We start from the raw sequence: 26,213 nt of genomic DNA on the forward strand, positions 1-26,213 counted from the left end.
ACATCTTTGTATCAAGTGTCAGAATTTCATTTCAAAAAAACAGGAACCTGATACCATATAGACAAGTCTTCTCTATATTTATGTTTAAAAATATTCATTTTCAAAAATGATGATTTATAAAAGAAGAGTCTGCTGGTAGCTTTCTTCCAGCTCATGTTTACCACAGATTCTACTGAGCTTTTCCTAATTTAAAGCATCCCTTTTAGAGCATCCTGCTGCCTCCACGTGGAATCTGTTTCTTCCCTCACCCCCCCCCAAATTTAATAAAAAAAAAAAAAACAGTAGCTGACAATTTTAAGCAAAAATATAAAGCGCTATAACATTACCTACATTGCCTTTTACTGAACTAGGTTCTTGAACGCTCTAGGAGCTTTGTGGAAATTTAATCAGTCAGTGTTGAAAAGGCACAGGATTTTTGTGCTCCGAGACCTCCAGCAACAATGTTTTTTCCCCAGCCTGAAAGTTAGGGACTGCTGTTAGGAAACAGCAAAACAGTCTGTCCAGAAAATTCACAGGTACCCAATTGCCACTTACGTTAGAACCCACCAGATTTTACTGATTCTTCTGCCACAGACACCCTGCAAATCTATAACAAGAGTTTGCTTCTATGGCAAGAGGAAAAGAGGTAAAGCTACTCTTACATATAACCCAGGGATGGCATAACAGTGATACAAGCTATTCATTATTAAAATCCTCAAAAAGCTGTTCATCTCTGTGGTAGTTTCTGTTCCATGGTATTACATGAATGGGAACATTATTTTTCACGAGAGAAGTTTAGTTGTACATGAAGAAAGCTAACTTTGGTCCACTTGTCCAGCTTCCTAAGGACAGCATATTGGAAAGATGACCACTGACGGTTCAAAAACCAATGTAAAAGCTAACAAAAGTAATTGGGTATTTCATTCCTAAAACCTGCACAGTGTGGTTATTTGTCCTAGTCATCCACCTTTTCATTCTGTGTGTCCACTAACTGTTGAGTTTTTAAGTCTTCAGCTTGTTCATGATCTTCCTTATCTACATCATCTACTTGACTAGTTTCCTTTTCTTCTGCTTCTCCTTGATCAACAATTTCATATTCTACTTGTTCCAGGTCTGTTCCATCTATAAGTTCTGCCTGTACTTCTTCCATCTGTATTTGATTTACATGCTCAACATGTAACTGCTCCACATGAACTTCAGCACCTTGTTCAGTCTGAATGTGTTCAACTTCCAAGTAACTAATTTGCACCTGTTCTTGCAGTTCCTCCATCTGTGTGCCTTTCACTTGACTGTCCTGTATGAGATCCTGGTGCATCTGTTCCACAGTTACCTGTGCAGGATCCACTTGTACCTGAATTACTGGTAGGACATGGACTTGCTCCACTTGTTCTATTATAGTCATTGATGTTACTGGTTCAGCTTCCACTGGAAGAACCTCTTCTGTCACTATTCGTTCTGAAATATTGTGCATGTCTTTGAGATGCCTTCTCAGCTCACTGCCTTGCATAAACCACAAATCACATAAGGTACAGTGGTTGGGTTTGTCACCGGTGTGTATTACCAAGTGATCTTTAAATTGATCCCAGCTGTTAAACACGCTGTTACAAACCTGAAACAAAAGATACAATATTAAACAGTGCCAACAGAAATATGACAAAGTATAGTGCCTATTTCAGATCATAGCTTCACATAATGTAGCTTCTTGCTACTTGGATTAAAAAAACCAAACTGTACGTTAGAGGTAAAAGCTGAGAAGTCAGCGTCAGATGAACAGAAGACCTGGTATTTGTTTATTTTTAAGAAACAGTGTGCCATTTTGAGTTGTGCATACACAGGATACCTACAAAATTTATGAGTCAGTACAGCATTTTAAAATAAGAAAATTTTCACCTTATGTGAAATTCACATACAGATTCACACCCCAATAAGTGTCTGGTGCTAGAATTTTGGGTGGAAAGCTATTTATGTAATAATATCGTATGATGAAAGTGTAATACAAACTGTCCTTTTACTGAAGTTCTAGATGCAGTACTACTAGCCAACTTTTCCTTATCAGCTTTCATTTGTTCATGGCATTGTAAAATTTACCTGGCTAGACTAAACTCTCCCATTTTGCCATTTCAAAAAAATACTTGAGTGATTTCAGCAGATAAAGGGATGGAGTTTTAAGAGATTTTTAAGTCTCTTCCAGCTAAAAGTACTGCTTTGACTGCAGACATACTATTTTCACAAAGCACATGAGCACGTTTCCTTCCCTTCAGCCTACTGAGGTAAGTAGCCTGAAAACAACACACAAAGATGCTGCAGAAATGAATGAGGTGCCAGGGTAGAAGAGAGAGAAGAGTGGGGTAGAGTCAGGCTCAGGGGTCTTGGCTGCAGAAAGAAGCAAAGAACATGCATTTCACTGTTGGCACCCCTTCGCTGTTGGCAAATATTTTTGAAACAGAATGTTCCATCTCCTCAATTTTCAGCAACAGCACAGAAGGATGATGGAGTATCCGACAGGGATTAACTCAAGGAACAGGTCTGTATAATGGAGCTGAATATCCCCATTTTGCTGTTGAAGTCTTAAACCCATGTTTGTGATGCTAGTGACGTGCTTTTTGTCCCCCCCCAGGCTCATGCTTTAGAAAGAAGTTGCACACACGCTTCTTAAAATACTAACCTTATAGATAAGCACTCAATATTACTTAGTCATACATAAAGGTAATGACTATCAGCAATGCCCAAGCACATAATTACTGTTCTTGCCACATGGAGCCTAATTCAGTGCTCAAGGCATACAATGAAGAGCACCAAAAGTGCTCATCAAGCAAGTGCAATTTTGTTCAGTGAGCCAGGATTTTATTTGTTGAACACTATTCAAATTTAGTTCTAAAGAGAAAAAAATTCAAGAAAAATTTATCCAAGAATTGCTGTAGTTGCTGCAGGCTGAAATAACACTAACCCACATTCACAATATCTGTAACAGAGAAAGCTATGAGGTGAAGCAATGAAACCAAAGGGTCACAAAGACAAAACAGTATCTTCAATGAAGCTACTAGGTACAACTTTGTGTTATACAGTAGTTCTCATGTTCAAAACAAATTTATCTTTAAGACAAAGGTATGCTCCCAAGAATTAACTTCAGACAACTAAACGATGCGACAGCATTGGTGAAACTTCTGATTAAATGATTTGATTAGGAACACACAGAATTCATTCATCTCCTGCAGTATTCACTGTTTTCTGTGAATAAGATCACTCTCTTTTTGGGACAAATAAAGCTGATATCCAGCAGTTTTCTTTACTACACAACCCAATTTAACCTCAAACCACAGCCATTCTGTGAACTGAATAAGGTGAGAGCCTTAAGGGGGGGAGGGGGGGGGGAAGCGTGTTCTTATTTGAGACTGTCACAGCAGTGGAGCAGCAAAATGGCAAATAAAAATGCTACAACCAACCTCAGCTCTCATTTTCTAGCTTTTCAAAATCAACTTTTAAAAGCTAAGTAACATTCTTCTGAACAGCTTTTCAAGTGTCAGCTACGTATAGTGACTAAGTACCCTAGCTATCCATCTACAGCATTTATATTTGCTTAAAAGACATTACAGACTGTCATCATAAGTTGGAATGACTTTCCAGGCAAAGTCAATATATTGGTATCAAACAGAAGAATAATAAAATAGGAAATAAAATAGTACTTTGTATTTTGGACTTTAGTGAAGCATGCTCACAAGCAGGAAAGGCCTAGGTCAGTGCATCAAGAACCTTGAAAAGGAAGCAGAAAGATCAGTAAGATGCAGATGAACACTTACCTACCCACAAGAATCTCTCTGATTAACAAAGTATTATGAAGCTCCATATCAGTAATTCCATATTTTAAATGGAACTACTTAGATATAAGAATTTACCCTCATGTTGTGGTTGAATGCAATCTTTATAATTTATTTTACTAAAAGAAGTTCTTGGAGACATAAGCCCACTCTCGTTGCCTTTCCTGCTCAGTACTCCCACACTCCCTCAGCACAGGAAGGAGGTATCTAGCCTCAGACTTTGCTACTTCCATTACCCACCTGACATTCGTACAGCTTCTTTCTTCCCTTTTTAGCTCCAGCTCCAGACTGACAGGCCGTCAGGTGACATTTGAGTGTGCTATTCCTAGCAAAACGTTCATGGCAGTTTGGACATTCAAATGGTTTTTCACCTGTTAAGACAGACACAGGGATTTGTAAGCGTATAAAACCAGCCAGTTTTTGGTCAGCTCTCCCTTCTTCCCCTCTCCCTTTTGTGTAGGTTGATAAATATGCTGTAAAGACATGGTCAACTGGATTATTCTACAGAAGAAGAGAAAGACATTCTATGTAAACTTTATTTATGTAAATAAAAGGGCAAAAACCTAACATGGAGTCATAACTCATTTATAAAAAAACCCCACAAACAACAATGTAACAATTACCAGTGCCATTTAAGGTACATTTAGGTTTTTATGGGAGTTAGATTATTATTCTGACAAAATATCTTAAAGAAATAGCAGCTATTTCTCTCTTTTCACCTGATAATATTAACAGTTAAAGACTCAACATTAGTATATACAAAGTGACACATTAAAGAAGGAAGTATTTAAATAATACAAAGTTTTATTTTCAAGAACAATAACAGCTTATGCTTGAGAGCTGAAACTGAGCTCCAGAAAAAGAAGTTGGCACAGAATGACCATGAAGTAACAATGCATCAGTATTAAAACCAAAACTTTCATCCAGAGTAGTATATTGTTATTACCATCATCAAATAGTAACAAAGAACAACTGGTGTCTCTACTACTTTCATCATGCACAAAATGCAATGAAATTCAAGGAAATTACAAAAATATTAGGAACAGTGTGTTTCTTCTGAAAGTCTGATAATTAATCTGTGGAGGTACTGACACCAACATTACTGAAACAGACTACTAAATTAACTCCAAAAGAGGCTGAGACATTTCAGTGAGTAACACAAGAATCTATTCTAGCTAGATTAAGTTTAAAAGCCTACATTTTCAGGAATGCAGTAGTTATTGATTACTGAGATGGAAAGCCAGTAAACCTGTATTTCCAGAAATAAAGATATTCAGAAGTGCCTAACTAGCTTTTCAAAAGAAATCCACAAGTAGCCTATAATTCTCGCTTATATACCTAAAGGCCACAGAAAAACGTTAAATGGTGGGTATATTCCCCTTAATGGTTATAAAAGGCCATGTTTTTGGAGACTGTTGTACAGGTAATACAGAGGATGCTGAACTGCCATCAGTCTTGTAGATTAAAAAAATCACGGACTTTGCGCGAGCAACCAAATACATTGGTGAGCCAAGAGGATACTACAGAACAAAACTCACACCACAGACCTTCACCTGCCCTGCGATCTGGTCACATTTAAAGAGTTACTTGGAGCAAGGCACTGCCCAGTCAAGGACAAATTTATTCTATTCTTACTCAAATTCTTCAATAATCTTCAATGTATTCTGCCAAAAGTATCTGAAAGTGACAATTCAAAGACAACAGTGGCGATATCCAAAGGCCAAAAGACATTGTGTGACTTCTTGCACAGTGCAAATCAATACTGTGACCTCAGCTGCACTGGTCTCAGCAGCGATGGAAAACACAGAGAGCGTGTCAGCCTGCCTCTAGCTTGAGAAACGCACTGGTGAGCTGGGGGCTAAACTCCTCTGCTAAAGGTGACAACTTGCTTCTCTTCCGCCAGGTGTCATCCAACTACGAGTTTAGTCTCATCTAAGTGAGATTTTATAAAGAGGAGGGGTTCTGGCCTGATCTAACAATTATCTTTTTTCCATTTATGAGAACAGGTGAGATTTCACTTACCAATTGTAAGTAACTCACAGGACAGAAATTCTGACCAATATTGTGCTGGTCCTTTATAATCCTACAGCCACAGGAAGGAGATTGCCCAAAATAAATATTTTTTTAACCCAAAGACATTCATAACAACACTGACTTTTATTTGCCTAATATGTAAGAAATGCCAGGGAATTCAACCATAACCATAAAGCTGCCATATCATTATTTAGATTGGGTTTAGAAATAGTAAGCCTAGTTGGGGTTTTTTGTTTGGTTTTTTTCTTTTTTCTCCCACAAACACACCAAAGGCAGGCATTTATCAAATGAACTTCTTGGGATCATTTATTCAAGGTATGTAAATAGAGTCCATTTATTCACTCCTATGGAAGATGTTATTTGCAGTTCAAAGTACACTTCCTGTAAAACATATTTTAGATTTATGAAGAATGGCAAAGACCTTGATTAATTTTTCCTAAGAAGTTTGTATAATCTGCATACAAATTACTTCAGTTACAGGGTTTTCATACAAGGACTGATTAATTTGGCTGCTTAGAGCACATCACAACTCCTTCACTTCCACCTTCGCTCATGTGAGTGCACACACACACACACTCCATAAAAGGAAAAAAAAAAAAAGAAAAAAATCAAGAAGGCCTAACTCTGAGAAATATTCAGCAGTCAAAATTCCCAGTAAAATCAGAGGGAATCAAAGCAGTTCAGTGTCTCTTCCTGCTAAGGGATATAAGCTTTGCAAAATACCAGGATTAGACCAGCATATTGAGAGCAGTAGCTTCATTCTAAGATTGATTTCCTGTATGAGGAAATTGTTTTTCTTGTGTAAGACAAATTAGAGCTATTGAACTCAACAGATATACATTATTTAAGTGCAGCCTTGCAGAATTTCTGTCCTATGAGTTACTTATGATTGGCAAGTGAAATCTCATTCATTCTCATAAAGGGAAAAAAAGAGAATCATTAGATCAGGCCAAAAAACCTCCCTCTTTATAAGTTCTGGAGATGACTTCGTTATTACGTTCAGTTACATGACATACAAGACAATTTTGAGGTTTTTTTCCAGAGACTCAGAAGCTGCTTAAGGCACTGTATGCACGCACGAGAAAGAAATATGGAGTTTCTCCTTCCTTTCTTTTATTGAGACAAAGATAATAGCCATTGGTAATGTCAAATTCCTACATCAAAAAGAATTACCAACCCTGATAAGGTGTCTATTTCTGCTCCAATTGCTACTTTCATGTTATTGCTGATGTGATTAAGCAGCAACAGGATCAAATACTTTGTAGGACATTTTCTCCCTGGCCTTTTAATTTCATTTTCATATTCAACCAGTGCTATACAGAATTAAGAACTTAGAAAGCCTTTGGCTCAATGTGAGTTTTTCCCACTGACCTTAGGAGACCACAGTTAAATGGTAGTATCTGGTTTAATTTTAAGCTTAAGGCTTTCAAAATGCTGAACTGGAAGTAATTAGATTCCATGTGTTATACTTGTATCAATAAATATTTAGAAAGTACTCTGCATCTCCTGTGATATGCTAAGTTGCTTCATCCCCAAAATCCTTTGTCACAACAGCAACTAACATACTGTGATATTTGGGTTACTCTGTTAGTCTGCCACAGACTTTTCTCTGAAAAGACTTTTGTTAAGTAGCTCGTATTTGTCTTGGTCATAATGGAGAAACACTCCCTACTTCATAGGGGATAAGGATTTGCCAAAGACTTTTTATAAATGCAACTTTTAAGGGGCTATTGGGAGTAGACTGGATACAGTGTCATATATCAATACTCGGCAGTCCCATACACAGATGCAAAAAAGTTCCAATTAAAAGGCTTTAGCAACAACAACAAGCCGCGAAAGAAATAGGACTGCTACCCTCCATTAAATTCTTACTGATGACTCATGACTGACACATTAAACAAAAACATCTGAAAGATCAGGACAACATATATTTTACATTCAGAGAGCTATCTATATAATGCTCAGTACCTATTCGGATAGTACAGACTTTTCAGTGAGATGAAGAAATAGCATCTTAACCTCCCATATTATATAGAAGAAGGAGCACAAGTCATTTTGTACTCAAAAGATGCTATCCAGATTTCAGAGAGGCAGATTTTACAATAACAAAAGTCTACTATAGTCACTAGAAATGTTTTGCTGTGTTAATTAACAAAGAAAATGAAATCATAGATGAGATGTCAAGAGCAAGGATGAAACTTTCAAACAAGATGGTACAAGAGAAAGTTGTTAGGGGGGGTACTTTATCCCTAATGCATTAATAGGTGTTTAACTAACAGAACTTCTGAGCAAAGAAACCTTCTAAACTGTGTATTCCACCGAGAAGCTCACAGTTCAGATCGTATTTCAACAGAAACATTTACTAGTAGAATTGTGAAAATAAAGAGTAGCTCCTCAGCTTGGTGCTTTTGAAGAAGAAAACATGCTTTAAGAAATGATTTTGAAAAAAACTTTAAGATTTAATAGACTTGAGAGAGAAGCTTCATTAGCGCTTTCTGTTTTTAGGTGCCTATTTTTAGCCACCTCAATCCCTCAATGTTTATATCAATGGAAAACAAAAAAATAAAAGAAAACAAAACCAGCATTTTAGTTGTAACTAGAAGCCAAGTATTTCTAGCACTCAGGACTCAAGTGTTCTCTTCAGCATATTCTCTATTTCCCCAAAACATGCAAAAACCCAAAATGCTAGAGCCAAAGCCACAAGTGCAGGACCATAGCAGTGCTCTTACCTGTGTGCTTCCGGAGGTGCTCTTTAAAATGTCCAAAATGGTCAAACTGCTTATCACAGTACTGGCATATATGTATTTTTTTGCCAGGTCTTTGCTTCTTGCTGGCACCACCTTCATCAAGGTGGTAACAGGTGAGGTGCTGTTTCAAAGCACTCTCTCGTAGGTACCTTTTATCGCATATATCACACTTGTAACTCTCAGTAGAGTGTGTTTTCATGTGTTCCTTAAAATGGTAAAACAATTTAAATGAACGGTTACATTTCTCACAGTGGAATAAATTCTTCACGTGTGACAGCTGAAGTTCCACAATTTCAATACCTTCTACCTGTTTGCACGAGTGATCAGTTGCACTATCACCTTCTTCTTGGATCTGGCATTTTGTCTCTCCCTGACGATACTTACTGGTGATATCTGCCAAAAGAGCCAAAGCAGATTCATCTGATGTACCCGTTGTCTGTATGTACTTTATGGATTGCTCTGCAGAAGCTACTTCAAGTGTTTCAATGCTGTCATCTTCCACTTCAATTGTCCCCTCAGCAATCTCAACCTCAATTTCAACAGGCTCCGATTCTGCAGATGGCAGTGTTTCTGTGATAACGTTAGAGGTTTCAGCTATCTTCCTCTTTTTCAGTTTATGTTTACCTTGCGTTTGATTTGATTTTAAGGGTGATGAATTTTCTTTGTTCCTGCAAAGCATTTGCATAAACATAGTTAAGATCCATAAGCACTTACATAACAATTCCTGCCTGATACTGAGCTTCTGCATTAAACACTTACTAGCTGTTTCTCAAAGAAGCTGAATGATGAACGACCACATAACCTGCATGCATTTCAGAAGCTAATTTGTCCTTAATCTATACTCCTTAGAGCTGTAGAATAGCATGGTTAAAGCTGTAGAATAGCATGGTTAAAGCTGTGGAACCTTTGACATAAGGTTACTGAAGTGTTTTAAATAGCTCCGCTTGAACGATACACACCACCTATCAAGGAGAAAGGCCAGTTAGCCTAATGACATAGGTTTATCTAAGAAACTTGTGAAATTCTGTACTTGGAAAGAAAACTTCCCTGAAAGAAGGAGTTCTTTGTCCTGCCTACTCAGAAATAAGATTCAAGTCCTTCCTAAGCTATTTACCTTTTAAGCTCTGGAGTGCATGCAATTGCCTGCAGCACTTACAGCTGGTTAGAAAACACTACAGCTGTGACATCACACAATGATTATTATAACATCTTGTACTTCAGGAAAGCATACAGCTAACAGCTGAGGTAAAAAAAAAAAAAGCCACTGGAATGTGGAAAGAGTATTCTAGTTTAATTTTCTGGGCTTAAACACAACCCCCAGCTCTGTTCCTCTTCTCCCTGCACTATAAACACACAACCCCCTTCCTCCAAGATGTCAGGGATAGCATCCCATCTCACAGACAGAGCTGAGTGGGCCAATGCTTTCAAGTCACACCCTCATGATTATCCACAGCACTTAGATGCTGGAGGTTTTACTACTGATTATCAGTTTTGAAAATGAGTGGCTATCTTCCCCTCAAATCAGACTGACAAGAGTAATTTGTGCTTTTACCTTTCTTTGCAGCCTGATGAATCCTTTTATGTAACCTACTCCCTATCACTTTCAGGTTTTCTAGTAATAGAAGAGAGAAGGTTTTTCTCCAGTATCTGTATGTCATATGGCAGAGATGTGTGGCTAATGACCTAATGCAGGATACAGCTTATTAAACTGCACCTTACTATATTCAGATACAGAAAGACAGAGCAGCTAAACTTATAGTTTCATCTAGCCTGGATTTCTGATGTCTAGAAGGTGACAGTTACTTTGCACATTACTGCAAGGAGCTCCAGGATCACATACCAAAATAATAATCTGCTCAGCAAAGAGGAGACTACCGTCCTTGAGCACATTGTGTGGCTCAGGTGTGAAACTTTGAATGGGGATACACACATATAACACAACTGTACTTCAAGGAATAACGGTTGTTTTCTTTCTAGTCTAGATTATGAGATGTGCAACTCTGATGCATTACACAAATGGTTAGTTCTATAATAATCTCTACTTTAGCTGAACTTTCTGAAGCTTACCCCTTTCAGTCAAAGCTCAGATGGAGGCACTGTATTGCAATTCTTCCCCCTCCTACTGTGGAGGAGAAAACCGAGACTGACAGTGGTACTCAAGTTTGTTTTTCTAACCAAAAAAACCCCCACCAAAAATCAAAAAAACTTTTCAAAATCTATGAACAATGGAAATAACTCTAAGAACAGACTGGCTTGCACATGTGTTTGTTAAGCAAAACATTTGTTTCCTTGTAACATAAGAATTACAGCATTTACTAGCGATGCATAACCAACAAACTGCATAACATTATACAATAGTGGGAAATAATTGCAGGCTGGACAGTTTAGCTTGACGGACTGATTTGAATCCTGGTTCAACAGCTCTACTGGTGTACACAGACTCAAAGTGATACCAATTAGAACATACTTTTTCAGTTTCAAGTGTCTTTTAAATTTCTCAAGCAGACAGCAAAGGTCTACTTTCTTCCTGAATGAAAAAAAAAAAGTTATTTTGGTGATACCATGCTTAATCTTAATAATGTCAAAAAAAAAAGGGTGTTGGTGGGGTTGGAGGATAGGACTAGAAACACACAATCCCATCTTCCCTATTAAAAAATAAAAAATAAATTACATACTTATTCAGCTCTGCTACCAATCCACAGAATAAGTTGAAAACCAAGTTTCCAGTGTACCATGTCATGGAGGTTTTGTTTGTTTTAAAAAAAAAAAAAAAGTTAGCTGGCTACTAGAGGAACTCGGGGTCAATGCCACTCTCCTTAGCTAGTATGTCTATGGGGAGATAAAGAGGAAGCAACAGTCTTTCCTTAGCCTGAACACAAAGACCTTTCAACAGGTCTAGAAGAGAAAGCAAGGATAACCGTAATGCTGGGAGGCATTTATTGCCCCTCCCTCTGCTTCATGACAGAACAGTGTAGCATACAGAAGGAATGAGAACATGACAGCATTTTGTGAAAGGGAAGGAAGGGAAAGAAAAACAGCATGATGGGAATGGCACCCGCTTTTCTCAGGTTGGAGTTTGGTAATGGAGTACGGTTCCTGGTACTGGATAAAAGGTGCCACAGCAACATTTGCTGTTCCCAGTACTGATCCCATATAAAACTGATTATAACAGTTACATTCGTTCAAGAAGTTTGAGAGATTAATTTTGCACCAAGAAGTTTTAAAAACACTGCCTATTCTCTTGAAAGCAGAAAGCTGCATGAAATCAAAACACCAGCACAAGCTTGTTAATGTGGTCTAATTACCTGAGACACATCACTGTACACCCAGCTCTCAATCAGGTGTGGGCAGTCAGATAGCACAGAGATCTGGTATTAGTTACCACAAAGTCACAGCCCTACAATGTCTGCAACATTTACCAGCCATGTCACTTGTCATCAAGTTCCAGCCCAAAGAATGTGGCATTCATTTTTTAGCCTTTATAATTCTGACCCATATCTTATAGTAGAAGAGTATATGGTCCCACACAAGTTTAGGAGGTTCCAGGATAAAGAACAGCACTGCAAAATACTGGCAGCCAGCTCTCGTAAAAGGATTCTTAAGACTCTACATTTCAGTGTTGGGAAGAAAAAGAGGCTTATGTGTTTACCTGATTTCAAGTGCTTTGATCGCTTCTAACATCTGTAGATACTCAGCTGCTTTCCAAACATCATTTGCTTCTTCCTCACCTTGGACCATTAGTTTTGCTGTATAGGTGAACTCAATTAGGTGACGAAATGCCATGTTACTTACACCTGTTTACAAGCAAGAAAAACAGCCTCTTTTAGTAATTCCTCAGTCTCATCTATCTGCTGAATCTTGTATACTTGCCTGCTCACCATTTTGCTCACAGTACTTTGACAGCCAGTTTCATGAAGATGCCACCCTTGAAAGGCTCATGTTGGACTAAAAAGTCTACTATGGAAACACATGAATCTGGAACAACTACAGAGTCATGCCATGACAAAGATAAAAGGAAGAATAAGATGGACAAAAAACTGTTTGTATAGAATAATAAAAAGTATAAATTTAAACATAAAGAGATGATCTTTCTCAAGAGACCTCTGAGCAGCAAGTTACCAGAAGCTGAAGTATTACTCCAGGAAATTGCTCCTTGCCTACCAGGCAAGTATTGCTCCACATCTATCCTGTTCTTGCACCCCAGCCAAGGCATCTTTTTCTTTTAAATTTTACTTCAGGGGAAGTTTTTTTTCCAGTGGCAATAGCTACCTATACTAGTTTTGGCTGGGATAGTTAAGTTTCTTCATAGTAGCTTGTATGGGGCTGTTTTGGATTTGTGCTGAAAATAGTGTTGATAACACACTGATGTTTTAGTTACTGCTGAGCAGTGCTTACACAGAGTCAAGGCCTCTTCTACTCCTCACACTGCCCTGCCAGCGAGTAGGTTGGAGGTGCACAAAAAGTTAGGAGGGGACACAGTTGGGACAGTTGACCCCAAACTGACCAAAGGGATATTCCATACCATATGATGTCACGCTCAGCAATAAAACTGGGGGGGAGGCAGGCAGAGAGGCCACTGCTCGGGGACTGGCTGGGCATTGGTCAGTTGGTGGCAAGCAATTGTTTTCATTTGCATCACTTGTCTTGGGTTTTATTTTCCTCTCTGTTATTTTTTTCCTCTTTTCCTTACCATTTTTTAAAAAATTATTATTTCTTTTTAATTATTAAACTGTTTTTATCTCAACCCACAAGTTTATTTCTCACTTTTACTCTTCCGATTCTCCCCCCCATCCCACTGGGGGGGAATGAGTGAGCCTGGCTGTGTGGTGCTTAGTTGCTGGCCAGGGTTAAACCACAACACTACCTCAAAACACCTCAAGAGCTGAGATCTAGAAAGCTAATCGATATGATCAAGCATGCATTTAAGCCCATACCAAGGATACTACATTCATTTTGAGCTTGGGCACACAACTCTGAAGGTTTTTATTTGCATGAATCAGACTACCTTCAATCTCCACCAAGGGCTCCTGAGTGAAATCTTGGAAGAATTTGTAGAAGAACTGGCTACAGGCAGCAAGAACAGCCTTATGAGCTTTGAAATGGTGACCTACAAAGAGAGACAGAAATTTTGGTTTAGGATAAACACCTTCCTTACTCATAGTGCAGAATAAGTGCAGATGCAGAGAAGAGAATGGCTGCAGAACCACCCAGTCTACAAATCTATTCCAGCAGCATATAGTCACTTAGTATGTCTCCTTGTAACATGGGATACCACTGCAGCTAGCCTGTCCTATCTCATGCAGACCCTTGCTGACATCACTGACCTTGTTGAAGCTCTGCAAAACTCAATCAGCTGGAAGACTCACTCCAGAGTGTTTCTCTTTTCAGATATTTAAGTTATGGGAAATTCCTGTGCAAACTTTTTCCTGTATGTTTTGGGCTCAGCTCTCAGGTTTTATCCAGGCTCTCCTTGGTTTTTGCTGCTCTTACATACGGATGTATTTTATCATCACTTCTGCCAGCATAAAGACCCCTGCAGAACAGAAGTAGTTCTGCTCTGTTCCTGTTTTCCAGACTGTGTATTCCCCATCACTGTGTTGCCTTCTCCCTGGTGCAGGCATGAACATTCATAAGGCTCCGTGGGACAGAGGTAAGAGAAGCAACATGGATTAGAACTACACAGCTGCACAAGAAAACAGTTTTGACCTCAACACATGGATTGGGTAACACTAGAGCAGGAACAAACGTTCAGGATAAGTTTTGTGCAAGCACTGTCAGTGAAACTACAGTGATTCTAGAAGAGTAATTTTTTCTTCATTTGCTTACTTTTTTCTAATCCAGGGCCCTTTTCCTTCAAGTGAGGATACCTTCAAGGATACCACTGCTATCCTTTTAAGGATCAGGTGGTACTCCTTTAGCTAGGTCTGTCCTAGTGGACACTGCCTATCTTCCTTGAAATGCTCATCCATTCTAAGACATGTTTGGGATAAGAAGCAATCTTAGGTGATCTATCAGACACCCGCCTTTTCTAATGAGATAATAAGCACTTATTTCTCCATCTTCCTTTTAAACTAATACTTATGTCTTTAGAACACAGAGAAAAAGAAAAGTGAGTTGTTCTACCCTATTTTAACTATATATTAAAATAGTAGGCAGATACCAGAGAGGCAAGAAGCAACCTTACTTCAAGCTGGTTGTTGTTTTTTTTTTTTAAAAAAAAAAACAAAACCAAACACCAATCAACCAATATTCATATTAAGTTCTCTGCACGCAAACAGCTCAAGTTAGGGAAAGATATTTTTACAATGTTTTGGAAATTCTTAGACAACACGTTAAATGAAGTACAGCAGTTTCAAAATGGGCTTCTGTCCTGGTTTTGGCAGGGATAGAGTTAATTTCCTTTCTAGTAGCTGGTACAGTGTTTTGGATTTAGAATGAGAACAAAGTTGATAAGGCACCGATGTTTTAGTTGTTGCTAGGTAATGCTTACACTAGCCAAGGACTTTTTAGTTTTCCATGCTCTACTGACTGAGAAGGCTGGAGGTGCACAAGAAGCTGGGAGGGGGCACAGCCAAACTGGCCAAAGGGACATTCCATACCATGTGACGTCATGCTCAGTACATAAACTGGGGAAAGCTGGCCGGGGGGGCTGCTGCTCGGCGACTGGCTGGGCATCGGTCGGCGGGTGGTGAGCAATTGTACTGTGCATCACTTGCTTTGTGTATTATTATTATTATATTATTATCATTTTATTTCAATTATTAAACTGTTTTTTATCTCAACCCACGAGTTTTTTCTCACTTGTGCTCTTCCAATTCTCTCCCCCATCCCACCGGGGGCAGGGGGAGTGAGCGAGCGGCTGGGTGGTGCTCAGTTGCTGACTGAGGTTAAACCACGACAGTCCCTTTTGGCGCCCAATGTGGGGCTCGAAGGGTTTGAGATAATAACAGATTAACCGGAGTGTATTAAGGAACTTATATCTGTTAATAGTTGTGGGTCACAATGTTGGTTTCTCTGTTCTCGATATTGATTTGTATAATCTGCATCGTGCTCTTTTTCCTGCTGTACATGTTAAAGATTGGTGTTGGTTTTTGCAGTTTGCTGTGGTCTGCAGTGAATAGTGATGTCTCGCTTGTGAGGTTTGTTTTTAGAACATTGACCTTGATGTTAGCGTGGTATGTAGGTTTCGCAATGAAGCCGTTACTGTACCACGGATACCATTTCGTGGAGACAACTAGCAATTACAGTGACTTCTCTGAGAGTTTTATTACAGAGGAAATACAGAATGGCAGTGTCACTACCTTCTTCTATGATGTTTCCTCCTTCATTACAGTAACTTTTCAGTATTTTGAACATCCTTGGGTAGTTAAGATACTTCTATTGGTACTTCTTGGGAATATTGTTTCAGTTTTGTCTAAAGTTGGTAAGCAATTTAAGAATATCATCCAGAGATCTGCCCCAAGGCTGAATAGTTATGAGTGGCAGGGTGTGTGGGACAAGATGGGCAAGTACCTAGGCCAATGGGCACCCCCAGTGTTTTGGAACGTCTCCCCTGAGCAAGTGCGGAATCCTGAAAAGTTAGTAGAATATTTGGACAAAGTATGCTGTCACCCTGGCAACTCCAGAGAGATGCAGATCACTGCAACGTGCTGGGGCCTGGCCCATGCCTACCGAGCCCTGTTCAACACCATTCAGTACCCTCAAAGGGAAGAGAAGGTCTCTGGCTCTGACAGTAAAACGACAGGCCCTGCGGCCACTCCGACCGCGGCGACACTCCCTGTGGCTGAACCAAAGAACCAGCCTGTGCTGGTATCAGTTGCCCCTGTACACAAGAAGAAATCTTGGAAGCGGAAGTCAGCTCGTTTAGTAAGGGAGGAAGAAGCTTCTTCTAAAAGGGAAGTGGAGGAAGAACTGTACGAATACCCTGGAGAAGGGCCATCACGAGAACGGGAGGAGGAGAGCCGGCCGCTGATCGGGGAGGAGGAAGAGGAAGAACTCATAAACGAGGCAGTGACCACCCGATCTCTATCCCGGAGTGAGCTGCGAGATATACGAAAAGATTTCAGCCACCGTCCAGGTGAGCATATTGTCACCTGCCTGCTCCGATGCTGGGATAATGGGGCCAGTAGCCTAGAATTAGAGGGTAGGGAAGCCAAGCAGCTGGGATCCCTTTCTAGGGAAGGGGGCATTGACAAAGCAATTGGAAAAGGGACACGAGTCCTCAGCCTTTGGAGGCGACTCTTGGCAAGCGTGAAGGAAAGGTATCCCTTTAAGGAAGATGTCATATGTCGCCCAGGCAAGTGGGCCACCATGGAGAAGGGTATCCAGTTTCTGAGAGAATTAGCTGTGCTGGAGGTGATTTATGATGACCTGAACAATGAACAACTATCCAAAGATCCAGACGAAGTCAAGTGCACACGACCCATGTGGCGGAAGTTTATAAGGAGTTCACTATCGTCATACGCCAATTCATTGGCAGTGATAACCTGGAAAGATGGAGAGGAACAAACAGTGGATGAATTGGCTGGTCAACTCCGGCAATATGAGGAAAGTCTTTCTTCCTCCCTCGTCTCGGCTGTGGAGAAACTGTCCGAAAAACTGTCCCGGGAGATCCAGCAACTCAGAGAGGATAGGTCCTACTCCCTACCTGTACGGACCAGTATCTCGGCTATTAGGAGTCAGCGTTCTTTTGCTCAAGAGAGAGAATATAAAGGGTACACACCACGGGGCACCCTATGGTTTTATCTGCGTGACCACAGAGAGGACATGAGGAAGTGGGATGGGAAACCTACTGCAGCCCTAGGGGCACGGGTACGTGAATTGCAAGGGAAAACAATCACAGAAAGAGGTTCTTCCAGGAACATTGCTGCTCCAGTTTCCAGCGGGCAGTTCCCCAGACAGAGTAGAAGGGCTGATCTTACTCCTGATGTTAATGAAGAAACTTCTGACTCGTACGTACAAGAAGTGAGAAATGAGTACTGTGATGAGGATTAGAGGGGCCCTGCCTCCAGCCAGGGGGAGGAAAGGGACAACCGGGTTTACTGGACTGTGTGGATTCGGTGGCCTGGCCCATCAGACCCACAGGAGTATAAGGCTCTAGTGGACACCGGTGCTCAGTGTACCCTAATGCCATCAAGCTACAAAGGGGCAGAACCCATCTGTATTTCTGGGGTGACGGGGGGATCCCAACAGCTAACTGTATTGGAAGCCGAAGTGAGTCTAACTGGGAATGGGTGGCAGAAGCACCCCATTGTGACTGGCCCAGAGGCTCCGTGCATCCTTGGCATTAGACTACCTCAGGAGAGGGTATTTCAAGGACCCAAAAGGGTACCGGTGGGCTTTTGGTATAGCTGCCTTGGAGACGGAGGAAATTAAACAGCTGTCCACCTTGCCTGGTCTCTCGGAGGACCCCTCTGTTGTGGGGTTGCTGAAGGTCGAAGAACAACAGGTGCCAATCGCTACCACCATGGTGTACCGGCGGCAATATCGCACCAACCGAGACTCCTTGATTCCCATTCATGAGCTGATTCATCGACTGGAGAGCCAAGGAGTGATCACCAAGACTCGCTCACCCTTTAAGAGTCCCATATGGCCAGTGCGGAAGTCTAATGGAGAGTGGAGACTGACAGTAGACTATTGTGGCCTGAACGAAGTCACGCCACCGCTGAGTGCTGCCATGCCGGACATGCTATAGAACTTCAGTATGAACTGGAGTCAAAAGCAGCCGAATGCTATGCCACAATTGATATTGCTAATGCATTTTTCTCAATCCCTTTGGCAGCAGAGTGCAGGCCACAGTTTGCTTTCACTTGGAGGGGCGTCCAGTACACCTGGAACCGACTGCCCCAGGGGTGGAAACACAGCCCCACCATTTGCCATGGACTGACCCAGACTGCACTGGAACAGGGTGGAGCTCCAGAACACCTGCAATACATTGATGATATCATTGTGTGGGGCAACACAGCAGGAGAAGTTTTTGAAAAAGGGAAGGAAATAGTCCAAACCCTTCTGAAGGCCGGTTTTGCCATAAAACAAAGTAAGGTCAAGGGACCTGCACAGGAGATCCAGTTTTTAGGAATAAAATGGCAAGATGGACGTCGTCAGATCCCAATGGATGTGATCAACAAAATAACAGCCATGTCTCCACCAACTAGCAAAAAGGAAACACAAGCTTTCTTAGGCGTTGTGGGTTTCTGGAGAATGCATATTCCAAATTACAGTCTGATTGTAAATCCTCCCTATCAAGTGACCCGAAAGAAGAATGATTTCAAATGGGGCCCTGAGCAACGACAAGCTTTTGAACAAATTAAAGAGGAGATAGTTCATGCAGTAGCCCTGGGGCCAGTCCAGACAGGGCAAGATGTAAAAAATGTGCTCTACACTGCAGCCGGGGAGAATGGCCCTACCTGGAGCCTCTGGCAGAAAGCACCAGGGGAGACTTGAGGTTGACCCCTAGGGTTTTGGAGTCGGGGATACAGAGGATCCGAGGCCCACTATACTCCAGCTGAAAAAGAGATATTGGCAGCATATGAAGGGGTTCGAGCTGCTTCGGAAGTCATTGGTACTGAAGCACAGCTCCTCCTGGCACCCCGACTGCCGGTGCTGGGCTGGATGTTCAGAGGGAGGGTCCCCTGTACACATCATGCAACTGATGCTACATGGAGTAAGTGGGTCGCACTAATCACACAACGGGCTCGAATAGGAAACCCCAGTCGCCCAGGAATCCTGGAAGTGATCATGGATTGGCCAGAGGACAAAGATTTTGGAATACCGCCAGAGGAGGAGGTGACGCGTGCTGAGGCGGCCCCAATGTATAATGAACTACCAGAAAATGAAAAGCAATATGCCCTGTTCACTGATGGGTCCTGTCATCTTGTGGGAAAGCATCGGAGGTGGAAAGCTGCTGTATGGAGTCCCATGCGACAAGTGGCAGAAACTGCTGAAGGAGAAGGTGAATCGAGCCAATTTGCAGAAGTAAAGGCCATCCAGCTGGCTTTAGACATTGCTGACCGAGAAAAGTGGCCAGTGCTCTATCTCTAGACTGACTCATGGATGGTGGCAAATGCCCTGTGGGGGTGGTTGCAGCAATGGAAGCAGAACAACTGGCAGCGCAGAGGCCAACCCATCTGGGCTGCCGCATTGTGGCAAGATATTGCTGCCCGGGTGGAGAACCTGGTTGTAAAAGTCCGTCACGTAGATGCTCACGTACCCAAGAGTCAGGCCACTGAAGAACATCAAAACAACCAGCAGGTGGATCAGGCTGCTAAGATTGAAGTGGCTCAGGTGGATCTGGACTGGCAACATAAGGGAATGATATCTCTGTGTGTGTGTATATATATATATATATATATAAATATATATATATAAAAAAAAAAGGGGGTGGTGATTAATGAAAATGTACTGTAAAATGTGAGACTTGAGCATGACGCAGATGGTATAGAATAAGGGGTGGATATTGTCCTGGTTTTGGCAGGGATAGAGTTAATTTCCTTTCTAGTAGCTGGTACAGTGTTTTGGATTTAGGATGAGAACAAAGTTGATAAGGCACTGATGTTTTAGTTGTTGCTAGGTAATGCTTACACTAGCCAAGGACTTTTTAGTTTTCCATGCTCTACTGACTGAGAAGGCTGGAGGTGCATAAGAAGCTGGGAGGGGGCACAGCCAAACTGGCCAAAGGGACATTCCATACCATGTGACGTCATGCTCAGTACATAAACTGGGGAAAGCTGGCCGGGGGGGCCGCTGCTCGGCGACTGGCTGGGCATCGGTCGGCGGGTGGTGAGCAATTGTACTGTGCATCACTTGCTTTGTGTATTATTATTATTATCATATTATTATTATTATCATTTTATTTCAATTATTAAACTGTTTTTTATCTCAACCCACGAGTTTTTCTCACTTGTGCTCTTCCAATTCTCTCCCCCATCCCACCGGGGGCAGGGGGAGTGAGCGAGCGGCTGCGTGGTGCTCAGTTGCCGACTGAGATTAAACCATGACAGCTTCTATCTGAAAATATTTAGCCCTTTATTTGGAAAAGCAGAAGCAAAATTATTAATCACTGCTGGAGACTGTGTTCACCCCAAGGTTTTAAATGAAACTCCACAAGCAACTCGCGCACCAATACAGAACCAAGAATTTGTTAGCAACCAAGTCTGACAGCTGACCTGTGACAAACCCAACAGCTTCCCAGTACAGCTTTCAGAATTCTCTGTATACCAACTGGTTCTCAGGCCTGTACATACCATCGACAATCAGAGTGATATCTGTAAACTGGTCCTGCTCACGTTGTTCATTCAGTCTATCCAAAATAACTTTATAGTGTTCAGGGAATTCCTGGATACATTCCATCATTTCTTTGGCTTCCATGGCAAAAGGACTAGTCTGCAAAAGATGTGGTAGGACAGTAAGAATACTGCACTGCTCAGTAAATACTATGCACAGTCAGGTTAGTATACAAACATGAATTAACTAGCACTTTTCAGGGACTACAAAACCAATAGAAACACCAAACTGTCTTGGTAACAGGTTTGCCTGATTTTAGCTGACAGGTAGGAAACATTAGGGTTAATGGAGTATGGCCTTATTTATACACATGAAAAAAACAGTCAAAGTGGGTAAGTGCATTTCTTTATTCTACAGATTCAGCAGGGACCCACCTCCCTCAAAGCAAATACTGCAGGGATGTAACATCTTCACAGCTAACTATTCTACAAACATCTCAGCAGCATAATGTCAGAATCTATATAAAGTTACTTCTTGCAATCCTACCAAGCCACTTGGTGGAAGAACAGTTCTGAAAATTTTCATACTTAAGTCACATTTTGTATCTAGTGAACACAAGATGTTTATTTCCTTTAAATAAGGATGTAATAAAGCAGCACTTTTTGGCTTCTGAGTACATAGGAGTTGCCAGGGATTTAATGTGTTGTCATACCCAAGAGCAAAGAGCTTCTTATTCACCCAGCCTTTTTACACTTCTCCCCCTGCAAGGTGAAATATTCTTTGCCAACCTTTTGAAAGAGGCATGTAGGCTTGTAATCTGATGGCTCTTCCTCCCTTACTTATACAGCAAACATAACTGGGGGTGGGAGTTGCAGAGGTTCTCAAACCTGAAGAGGTTTAGCAGAACTCTGTGCCTGTGGATGAGACACAGATGTTAGTCTGCTGCTTATGCAAAAGAATCTCTGGAGAGTGTCCAAGTGCTTCAATGAAAGCATTTCACAAGTTAACTGCAGGCAAAATGAAGATGAGTGCTGCTGCACAGATCTGAAGTCAACTGCCACATTCACATGGCTCTCACACCGAGAATGCCACAGAAAAAGCAAAGACATTTCAAAGTCACAGTAACACAGAAACTTTGTTTCTTTTCACAGTCTCACTCACTTTGAAGAACATATGGTTTCTGAGAGGAGACGGTGATTAGGTTTGAATGAGTCTTAAAGGAATTTGAGACATACCCTTCACTATATTGTTATACTTAGTATGGGCAAGAGGAAGAAAGTCAGGAGAACAGCTAATATCAAACCAAACACTGAATATAGAGATGGAAAATTCTAGCATGGCAAAGAAGCAATTATCTTCAGAGTACTAGAAGAAACTAGATAGCAGGTGCTCCCTAACTTCTGGTGCAGATTTTTTGTGTACGATTGGAATTGGAAAGTCCTGAGCACAAACCTGTTCCTTACATGTACTAATCACATCTGAGCTGATGCCACCATGCTTGCTAACTCCCCTGTGCAGCTGTGTAAATTCTACCTCGCTTCCAACAAAGACACATACTGGTATATGGGGTTCAATAGAAGTAGAGAGAAGAATTACCTGGTTATGATAAAAGCAAAGTTGTTTTCTTATGAATAACAGACATCAAGTAAAAGAAATTGTGGAATTCCTATTTTTACCACAAAACACACTTTCTTGCATCTCAGAAAAACTGTCCCATGGAGAAGTCATTTTGCCAAGAGCATGAAAAAAGAAGAGCAGAAGCAACTGCTTATGGAAGTCTAGTTCTATCTGCTATCACTGCTTTGCCAAGCAGATGCTGAAATACATATCAGGATCTTGTGAGGGCAAGGGGGAAGGTGAGGTTGAAGGGAGAGAATGCTGCTGCTGCTGCCTTCACTTCACCTCATCCATAATGATGGGTCTAAGGCAGATGACCAGCAGCTCCTGCCATTCTTCTGTCATCTGGTATTCCACACAAAGTCTCATGTGGGAAGCTGTCAGCCATTTACTGCACTGTTTAATTCTTCTTGCCCATTTTTGGCACATCATACAAGGATAGATGACTTGCAGTTAAAAGCATAATTTCCTAAAAGTTAAACCAAACAAAATTTCGACCCCCAAATCTCATGATTTCAACCTATCCAAAATTTACTTCCAAATTACATGTTTGTAGGAAGATCTTACAAAAAAAACCCCACCAAACCAAAAAAACCCACCTTAAAATCACAGAGCGAGCCCCCCCAAAAATCTAAGAAATTTTAAAAAGTTTCAGTCTTTCTCAGAACACTGAAAATCATGAATAAGAAAACAACTTATTGTTGTCCTGAATTAACACAAAACTAGTAAAAAAAAAAAAGTGAATTTATCACATATCCAAATACAGTTGCAGCATTCATTGAGTATTCTCATTTTAAACTCTGATATTGCAGAAGAAAGCCCAACAGAACGGCATATGTTCAATGAGAGCATGACTACTTTGGAGCAAGAAGTCCTCAGAGAAAAACCAAGAAGCCAAGGAAGGCAGACAGAAGTGATCCAAGTTGATGCTTACGTGCAGGCTCATCTATGAGTGATGGAAACTGGACTAATTCAGTTAGTTACCTGGCTTTTCTTGGAAGACCCAGTTGACTACTGAATTAACCTTATCAACTTCTGACACTGGATGGATGCATCTCACATGATATGCATGCAATTTGCAGATCTGTTCTTATAAATCTACCTCAATGAAGCCATCTTATTATTTCCATACTCCTGGACTTCAAAAGGAACTCCTCTTATTTTAGGCACTAGACATTTGCTTTCTTTGCCTATATGGATCATACACAAATGCAGACAAGCAGAGCAGAGTTATGGCAATTCAGACAACACGGATCAGCAGACTGAGCACTGGCCAAACCACTGCCATCTCAGGAAAGGAGAATGAGGGGTGTTTGGTGGGCAACAGCAATGGTTGCTTCAAAATAACACAGATGTGAGAACTTCTTGTGCACTTTGCTATATATTTTTCTTCAAAAATAACAACAGAGCAAGGATGCAAGCCAGCCCCTCAGCCCCCTCTCAGCCACAGACAAGGCCTCGCTCCTGCTGAAGGCAGAGGCAACCCAAACACCCACACCCTACCGAGCCGAGCAGGGCACACGCCGGGTGCCGCACTGCTAAAGGGCAGGAGAGCCCTCTCGCTGCCCATAGCGGCTACGATGCGGCACCACGACCTGCCGTCGGTGCCTCTTGCAGTCCCTGCCGGCCCGAGGCTCCACAGAGCTCTCGGAGACGAGCCCAGGCCCGCCAGAACCCCCCGCAGCCGCGCGCGCCGCCTCCGAGCTTCACAGCCCGCACACCCCGTGATCAGCCGCAGCCCCATTGGCGGGCGCTGATGGCAGTCAGCGCGACCCCCGCCAATCGTAAGGCGGCGGCAGAGCCCGCCCCAGGCGGAGGAGCCAATGAGCGCTCGCCGAGTCCCAGGAGCGGGAGAAGGCGGAAGGCCTAGCCAGCACCGAGTGCCCGCCGGGCACGGGCGCTCTGAGAGCGGTGTGGGCGACCGCCGGCAGGCGCGAGTATCCCATGGGGGCACCCCCGAGGAGGGAACCCAACCGGTGCCAGCCCGAACCATGCGTTTAGCAGCACCGCCGTCTCGTTAGTCGTTATTACGTCATCAAAGCGCGCATTAAATCGATCCCTGTTCAAGTCCCGGCTGGGTCGCGGCGCGGCGCTCTGCGGGGTGGGGAGGTGGTTCCGCTAGGTACTCACCGCGAGGAGCTCTTCGTCCTGCCGCACTCGCTCCGCTGTTACCGCTTCCTGCTCCCCAGCACGTTGAAAAGCGGGGCAGGCGCCGACCAATCGCGACTCGCATTCCCGGCCTGCACCACGCAGCAGAAGTGACGGCAGTCACCTTTCACACGACAGGGTGCGCAGGCGGCGGGGGGCGCGGTTCGACTGCTCGGTGCGTTCTGGGAGTTGTAGTCTGGGGGTGCGGCTGTGTGTGTGTGGGGGTGTGTGCCAGCACCGCACGGCTGAGGGCAGGGAGCGGCCGTTGGGGGTGGGCGGCGCCGCCGTGAGGAGCCGCAGCCGGGGCGGGCCTGGGAGCGGGGCAGGCGGGCTGCCTCCCCCAGGGCTGGCACACCCTTGTGCCGCCGGCGCTCCCCGCAGACGAGCAGGCAGTGCCCGCGCGGGGTGGGGCAGCCGCGGGAACCGGCGGCTCCAGCGGTCACTTCGTGCAGTCCCGGCCCGAAGCTGCACCGGTAGCCCCGGCGGCGGCAGGCGGCCACTCCGCCCGGCAGGACGGTTGGCTGGGGGAGCGGCCGGCGGCGGCCGGCTGGCGCCCCGCCGGAGGGCGGTGTGGCGGCGGGGAGGTGGCCTCGGCTGTTCCGCCCCTGGGAGGGGCACGGCTGCTTTCTGAACATGAAAGAAAAATGCAATTAGATTCACCATTAAGATAAGATTAAACACCGTCATTTTTCCCAGACCTCAAGTCTGCACGTTCACCAGTTTCATAAATGAACCAAGTCCGTGCAAGTTACTGTTGTAACAAAGTGCCTGCAATATTTGACTGCCCTTACTGTGAGATCAAAACAAACAAATACATAGATGTGTTCTGATTGCTGAAGGAAAATGCATGTGTTTCCTCTTCTAGATGTGCTTTGGAAAGTTACGTTGCTGTATTTCGTGCAAGTGACTATGTTACTTAATGCGATCTGCCAAAATATTCTGGAAGCCTGACTGGCAGGAGGCCTGGGAGCGCTTACACCCCCAGCCCTTACCAGCATGAATCAATACACGATTCTCTTCAGCTCCCCTCATTGAACCAACCTCCCTCCATTACATAACCATTCTTATATGCAGGGCATGCATGCCGTGTTGTTTTTCTTTTATAATTTAAATTGAGTGGTACTTGAAATGAGTATCGTTAAGTGGTGTCAAAAACTGCACTGAAATACTACTCAGTAATCTACATGATTACTTTTGCCATGTTTGTCCTCCACTAAAAGGGTAAATGCATATGAAGTTAATGCAGCCATTCAGCATAGAAATCCTACAATATCAAACAAAACATAAACAATAGACATTCAGTCAAGTTCAAATTCATTTTTATATAGTCTTTAATACAGAAACTCCTAAGAGTCTGTGCAGTGTTTTATAATACAGTAATAGAGAAAGATTGCCAGTTTTATCAATACTGATAGTTTGTAACGTAATATAAAAAAGTTTGAAGTCAAATTTATTGTCCCTTTTATTTCCTCATGTTATTGCTTAATGGCCTTGCTAATGTAATAATATTAATTTTCCTGTTAGTAGGTCTGTTCAGACAATTGTTTTCAATCTAGGAGTTGTCTGCCACACCCATTCTTGTTTTCTGGTACATGGGAGTACATGAGGAATGTTGATGCCTCCTGCGTTTAAAAGATATAAAGGTTTGCTT

General features: G+C 42.4%; 1 protein-coding gene and 1 pseudogene across 2 annotated transcripts in view; one reads left to right on the forward strand and one right to left on the reverse strand.

The window, feature by feature from the left end:
- Positions 1 to 285: 285 nt before the first annotated feature.
- Positions 286 to 24,584, reverse strand: LOC143172090 (zinc finger protein 131-like). The gene is made up of 7 exons (XM_076361337.1): positions 24,545 to 24,584; positions 20,818 to 20,956; positions 13,581 to 13,682; positions 12,225 to 12,369; positions 8,558 to 9,243; positions 4,035 to 4,165; positions 286 to 1,588 (listed from the first exon to the last, which is right to left on the reverse strand). The coding sequence occupies exons 2-7, from the start codon at positions 20,939 to 20,941 to the stop codon at positions 935 to 937; spliced, it is 1,842 nt and encodes a 613-aa protein (XP_076217452.1). The 5' UTR covers positions 20,942 to 20,956; positions 24,545 to 24,584; the 3' UTR covers positions 286 to 934.
- LOC143172091 (selenoprotein P-like) overlaps positions 1,257 to 26,213 on the forward strand; it is a 60,830-nt pseudogene continuing 35,873 nt past the window's right edge. The window contains exons 1-2 of the transcript XR_012997292.1: positions 1,257 to 1,341; positions 2,451 to 2,503. The product of XR_012997292.1 is annotated as a selenoprotein P-like (transcript). The remainder of the gene's footprint in view (positions 1,342 to 2,450; positions 2,504 to 26,213) is intronic.

Source organism: Aptenodytes patagonicus, chromosome W (genome assembly GCF_965638725.1).
Source record: "Aptenodytes patagonicus chromosome W, bAptPat1.pri.cur, whole genome shotgun sequence".
Classification (NCBI taxonomy): Eukaryota; Metazoa; Chordata; class Aves; order Sphenisciformes; family Spheniscidae; genus Aptenodytes; species Aptenodytes patagonicus.

What these genes read in the sequence shown, in the direction of transcription:
- LOC143172090 (XM_076361337.1), bottom strand. Translation starts at nt 20,941, where the DNA reads ATGGAAGCCAAAGAAATGATGGAATGTATCCAGGAATTCCCTGAACAC. An exon ending in GCCCTTGGTGGAGATTGAAG is followed by an intron (nt 12,370 to 13,580) that starts GTAGTCTGATTC and finishes GCTTGTAAACAG; the next exon opens with GTGTAAGTAACATGGCATTT. An exon ending in GCACCTCCGGAAGCACACAG is followed by an intron (nt 4,166 to 8,557) that starts GTAAGAGCACTG and finishes CTGTCTTAACAG; the next exon opens with GTGAAAAACCATTTGAATGT.